Raw genomic sequence first — 7,000 nt, 5'->3', positions numbered from 1 at the left:
TCAATATGATAACTTAATGCGTGTGTATTCAATATGATAACTTAATGCGTGTGTATTCAATATGATAACTTAATGCGTGTGTATTCAATATGATAACTTAGTTCGTGTGTATTCAATATGATAACTTAGTTCGTGTGTATTCAATATGATAACTTAGTTCGTGTGTATTCAATATGATAACTTAGTTCGTGTGTATTCAATATGATAACTTAGTTCGTGTGTATTCAATATGATAACTTAATGCGTGTGTATTCAATATGATAACTTAATGCGTGTGTATTCAATATGAATACACACGCATTCAATGTTATTTTAATGCGTGTGTATTCAATATTATTTTAATGCGTGTGTATTCAATACACATTCTTTTAATGGGTGTGTATTTAATGTGATAATGTCTTATTTTGATGTGTATTAAGTCACTTTACTGGTGAAGTAAATTTTGGGACTCATGTATCTAAATCCCTGTAATATCATATCATGTTCGTGATAGTGGCTCATAACCGGAACAATATTTTCGATAATTTGTCCACAGGTCTCTGACTCCCTCTCGGTGAAGAGAACCTGTAGAAAACCACAAAAGCATCTGTCAAAGAAGGCACTGCCAGGACATTTTAACAGTCAGAATGGCTCCTCGCTCAGGATACGATGTGGAATCCGAGAGCATACCCTTGCTCGGACACCCGGTGAAAACAGGTGAGTTGAGGTCAAGTCTTCTGGCATAGCATCCCTTTCTCGTCCCATGGCGTTCGGGCTGTATTCGATATTGACAGTTTCATTAAAATGACGTTAAAATGATAATACTTTCATTATTTTATTGATAATGTAATGTATTTCTTCTTTTACTTTGATGATTGCATATATATTTCTGTTTGTTTGATAATGGTATATTCTCGTCTGTATGGTAATATGAATATGAACGTCGAGGAACACTCGAAGTGGATAAAAAAGCTATGACTATGTTAATAACCATGATTATGTTTGTGTGTGCGTGTGTTCGTATGTGTTGATCGACAGCCAGGCAAGAGACTGATTTCTCAAAATGTGTGTGTTTGTGTGAGTGTGTGTGTCTGAAATTACTCAAGTGGATCATCGACCATCTCTCCTTTGTCATGAAGGCTGGGAAAGGAAGCCCTTGTACACGATGGTTGTGCTTGGTTGCCTCGGGACTGTGGTGGAGTATTGTCAGCGGGTAAGCCTCTCCGTCGCCATCGTTGCCATGACGGGAGTGTATGGCAACAAGAGCCGGGTTCTCCAAGACCCTTCCTCTACCAATCATAAGGTTAGTTACGGTTTTGTTTTCGTCTTTCTGTCCTCTCTCTCTCGGTTATAATTGCACTTATAATTAACAATAGGAAGAGGAAGCTTGAAATGATGTTTTCTGATTCTTCCCACAACCCACTACACAGTTCTAGTTGAATTATACAAAATTCAAGTTTTGAATGTGTAAAATGTTGTGATGATGCCTTTTCATTTTTTTTCTGAAATTTCTGTCAGTTCTACATAAGGTGGTCATATTCATCGAGAAACATATGCAACAAATTTGCATTGAAACGATTTTCAAATGCAGTAGTTTCGACTGTCAACTCCCATTCGTTTTTTAATAAAAACGCCGCTTTCCTTACACTCATCTCATGACTGCTTGCTCGCCAGGACGGAGGAGAGTTCCCCGAATGGGACGCGGCGACTCAAGGCCTCGTGCTGGGCAGTTTCTTCCTGGGGTACGCGGCCTCCAGCCTGGCGGGGGGTCGGGGGTCCGAGCACCTTGGAGGAAGGAAGTTGTACGCGGCGGGCATCGTTGTGTCGTCGCTCTTGGCCCTCTTGTCACCCACCTGCGCCAGGACGAGTGCCAAGCTCTTCGCTGTCATCAGGATGTTGCAAGGGGCTGCCCAGGTGAGTTCCTTGATGGTCATCGTTAGCATTGCGTAATTACTATGGGTTGTTTCTTTTCATCGTTTTTTGTTATTGCTGCTGTTTTCATTATTATTATTATTATTACCATTCACAATTACTTTTTACACAATTTTATAGTTATTTTCATCTCTAAATATTACTATTGATTATTATTATCATTATCATTTATTCATAAAAAAAATATACCAATATACCTTTGTGTCATTGAAGGGTGTGACTTTTCCTGCCATCAACGTGATGTTAGCTACCTGGATCCTGCCCGCTGAGAGAGCCAAGTTCACCACCATCGTGTGCTCAGGTACGTAGTTTATCTCCTTGTTTAAACAGATGTGTCAACTAGTTTATCAGTGTGCTTGTCATCGAAGGTGTAAAGTATGACGGTTTTAGTTTGTCATTTATATGTGATATATCTCTTTGACGATTGCAACAATAATTTATTATTCATTTTTTCTTCAGGTTCGCAACTGGGCACTGTCGTGGGCACGATGGCCAGCGGGTGGCTGTGCTCCTCCAGCGTGTTGGGCGGCTGGCCCCTTCCCTTCTACGTGTTCGGGGCGTCCGGGCTGGTGTGGGCGCTGGCGTGGTGGTGCCTCGTGTCCGAAAGGCCGGAGGACCACCCAGGACTGTCGGAGGCTGAGCTGAAGAAGTTGAAGCTTCACCAGGAGTGTGTCAAGGGAACGGAGGTAAAGCAGCTGGAGGAGAGGCGGAGGTTGGAGGGCACTGGGCTTATGTAGAGGGTTAGCGGAACGAGATGAAATGTGTGGCTAAAGAGTTGCGATTCTTGCAGTATATAGGATCATATATATATGTTATTTTAAAATTCTGATAGACATTTTATTCGTTTTTTGTCAAGGCTTCCTCTTGTTAGACCAACTTGACGCTAAAACCTTCTAAATAATCATAATATCTCCATTTGTTCCAGACAGTTGATATTCCTTGGCTGGCCCTCGCGAAGTCCCTTCCCTTCTGGGCTCTGACGGCAGCCACTGTGGGGAATGACTACGGCCTCTACACCTTGTTGATGCAGCTGCCCACGTATCTGCGAGACGTCTTGCGCTTCGACTTGGGACAGGTATGGCCGTTGTTATTACAGCAAATGATTTTCGTATGACATTGCTTACGTATGGCAAAGTTTTATAGCAGATCCACTACAAGAAAACAACATCTTTTCGGGTATTTTGGTTGTGTAGTGTTTTGTTAGAATTGTCTTAAAAATGGCAATTTGTTAAAAATTGTATTTTTTTTGTCTCATTACTATTATAATTATCGTTATTATCATTAGCGACATGATTATTGATGTTATTATCATCATTGCCAGTAATATCATTTACATTACCATTAATATTTCATTTATATATCATTGTTATATCACTTGTCGACAGAACGGCATCGTATCCACCTTGCCTTCTCTGCTGATGTGGATCTCCAGCCTCGGGTGGGCGGCGCTGATGGACATGCTCACTGTCAAGGGAAAGTCTTCCGTCGTCACTGTCAGGAGACTGTCCATGGTCGCTGGTAAGGTTCTGTTCGTTTATAATGTGGTTGGATATACTGTGAATCATTATAAAGAGGGTAGTTATTTCCTATAGAATTAGAGGGTTTGTTGTTTAAGTGTCATCCTTGATAACGTCGTCGTTTGAGTTTCATTACCAGTGTTGATCTAATATCATTTCTCTCGCCCTTGCAGCATTATTAGGCCCTATGTTCGGCCTAATAGCCATGTGCTTCGTGAAGTATGATGCTGTTCTGACAATCACTGTGCTGCTGGTCTCCGCCGCCTTGTCCGGCGCGGCGAACAGCGGGTTCCTCTGCTCTCACCAGGACTTGGCACCGAACTTGGCTGGGACTTTGCTGGGGATCACCAAGTCAGTGGGCGCCGTGGCAGGAGTGATCAATCCCGCCATCAGTAGTTTAATTCTGCACAGGGAGGTCTGTAATTGTCCGTTTATTTATTTTGTATTCTTATTAACAGTTTAGTAATATTCTGGGATAATAATGATTACAAGGATATTGGTATACATAGACATAATGATAATGGTAATAGCCATAATAAGAAAGTAGCAGTACTGATAATAAAGTTGGATGATTCTTGGTAGTCATAACTATAGCTTTCTTTTTTTCGATCCCCAGGATATCATGGTAGCATGGCGGGATGTGTTCATAATCAGTGCTGCCATGTACTTCATCAGCTGTGTCGGCTACCTGGCTTTCATATCGGCCGACGTCCAGCCTTGGAACTGCCCGCATTTTCTACGAGGGACTTTAATGGAAGAGAAGGCGGTGGATTTCGTCACTTTTTCTGTCTCGCTGTGCACGTCTGTTTCAGTCTCTCTCACGCCCTTGAACGCCCCTTCTTCAACTCCTTCTTCCGTCTCTCTCTCTCTTCCCCTTCCTCTCCCTGTCCCGCTTCTTCTGTCTATCTCCATTTCTGTCTCGATTTGCGTTACATATGGCCAAATCTCCCTCTCCGTTTCCCTTAATTTTTCCATATATCTCATCGTCTCCATGTCGATTTCTCTCTCTTTCTGTTCTGTTTCCATATCAGTCAACCTGTCGATGGCCTTCCTATACACTTTGTCAGTTTCACTTGCACTCTCACGGCCATACACGGTATTCACAAGAAGAAAGGAGTCCAGTGAAGTTCTAACGATGTCGCAGATGAACGTCCCGCGATGATGCACACATCGAAGGAACATAACGTATGAGAGATCCTGATGTAAAGAAATATGTCAGAAAATGGAAGTTGTTTGGACGAACTAGTCAACAAGGTGCAAAAATAGTCAAAAGAAATCTCAGTGGCGGGACAGTACCTGCCTGATAGTGCATTTGCATCTGCATCTGCATTTGTCAGTATGTAAGAAGGCGAAGGAAAGAATACCTGCAAGACCTTGGATATGTTTTCCATCATCCCAGTGAATCCAAGGAGGGCGAGAACACTGCTTTCGCCAGTCTCATCGAGAGTGGACCACGCAAGCACTATTAGCATAGCCGTAAAAGATGGAGATGAAGAAAGACAGCAGATATATTACGCAGTTCTCCAAATCGCTTCTTGATATCATCTCCGTATTTTACAAATGGTCTAAGCAGAAGGACATGTGTCTATTTGACGCGAAAGAATGTGAAATATGCATCTCGATATTTTGTAGGTATTTTTCTTGCTTCTGATAGTACAAATATATTTTTTTATTGTTATTTTTGATATTATATGATTTTTAGTTGATTTTATCGTTATCATTACCATTGTTTTATTATGTGAGAGAGAAACTAATGAAGAGTTGGTGGATATTTCCATTAGAAATCACTTAGTAATGTGATAAAAAGGACAAACTGAACTAGTGATGATGATAATAAGGATTATGATATTAATGATGCCATCGATAACTTTAATAGAAACAAAACATATGGATTACAGTCACAGATGGTAATTATGAGATGGATAATGAAAATACTGTGTGATAACGGTGATGCTAATGACAATACCAATAATAATTATGTCAGTACCAATACTACTGCTACTACTACTACTAATAATAATGGAGATAGTAGTCGTAATAATGATAACATAGATGGTGGTGATAATCTTAATAAAGATGGTGATAAAATAATAAAATGATATTGTTGATGATGACAGAAATACTGATAATGATTATTATATTGTCAACTATAATGATGAAAATGGAAATATTGTTAATGCAATTTATAATCATGAGAACAATATTGAAAATCAAAATCATGACAGTGTTCATAATAACAGTGATAAGAAGATGGTTGAAAATCATGAAAAAAAATGGTGATAAAGAAAATGTTAATCACCAAACGATGATGAAGATAATGATGCTGATCTAATGGCATGAATAATTATGATGATGACAATGGATATTTACATGTGGCTGAAAAGAGAACCAGGCGATTGGCATGTAAATCGGTTCTCTTATTAATTACAGAATATGACGAAGCTTTATTTTGCGATGTGGTCTTCCCTGTTTAGACCTGTTCATTCACAGCAACATAATACATGATATATTAGTTGCAAAGATTACTAGGCCAACATCTATATATCTATATATATTTTAGATGTTTTGTTTGGCACTTGCTTACGTGTTGTTAATCATGATTATTACTATAACCAACACTATCATATTGATATTATTGTTATTATTATTAATGTTGTAATTGTTAGTATGATTATCAATGTTATCATTTATATCATTATAAAAATTACCATCATTATCGTCATTGTAAAGATTAATATTCAATTATAATTATTAATCATCATTATCATTATGATCATTATTATTGATATTATCATTATGATTGATATTATCATTATCATTATGATTGATATTATCATTATCATTATGATTGATATTATCATTATCATTATGATTGATATTATCATTATCATTATGATTGATATTATCATTATCATTATGATTGATATTATCATTATCATTATGATTGATATTATCATTATCATTATCATTGATATTATCATTATCATTATCATTGATATTATCATTATCATTATCATTGATATTATCATTATCATTATCATTGATATTATCTTTATCATTATCATTGATATTATCATTATCATTATCATTGATATTATCATTATCATTATCATTGATATTATCATTATCATTATCATTGATATTATCATTATCATTATGATTGATATTATCATTATCATTATGATTGATATTATCATTATCATTATGATTGATATCATCATTATCATTATGATTGATATCATCATTATCATTATGATTGATATCATCATTATCATTATGATTGATATCATCATTATCATTATGATTGATATCATCATTATCATTATGATTGATATCATCATTATCATTATGATTGATATCATCATTATCATTATGATTGATATCATCATTATCATTATGATTGATATCATCATTATCATTATGATTGATATCATCATTATCATTATGATTGATATCATCATTATCATTATGATTGATATCATCATTATCATTATGATTGATATCATCATTATCATTATGATTGATATCATCATTATCATTATGATTGATATCATCATTATCATTATGATTGA

At 36.9% G+C, this 7,000-nt stretch overlaps 1 protein-coding gene across 1 annotated transcript; it reads left to right on the top strand.

The window, feature by feature from the left end:
• The first annotated feature begins 626 nt into the window (after window positions 1-626).
• On the top strand, window positions 627-4,897 carry LOC125025562 (sialin-like). Its single transcript, XM_047613585.1, has 10 exons — window positions 627-696; window positions 1,119-1,282; window positions 1,654-1,893; window positions 2,125-2,212; window positions 2,371-2,597; window positions 2,837-2,986; window positions 3,297-3,429; window positions 3,602-3,843; window positions 4,045-4,194; window positions 4,766-4,897. Exons 1-10 carry the CDS (start codon window positions 627-629, stop codon window positions 4,895-4,897), a joined length of 1,596 nt encoding a protein of 531 aa, XP_047469541.1.
• The last annotated feature ends 2,103 nt before the right edge of the window (window positions 4,898-7,000 follow it).

The sequence above is a fragment of the Penaeus chinensis genome, chromosome 5 (genome assembly GCF_019202785.1).
Source record: "Penaeus chinensis breed Huanghai No. 1 chromosome 5, ASM1920278v2, whole genome shotgun sequence".
Classification (NCBI taxonomy): Eukaryota; Metazoa; Arthropoda; class Malacostraca; order Decapoda; family Penaeidae; genus Penaeus; species Penaeus chinensis.
The sequence above is the reverse complement of the archived record's forward strand: the minus strand, read 5'-3'. Positions and strand labels throughout refer to the sequence as shown.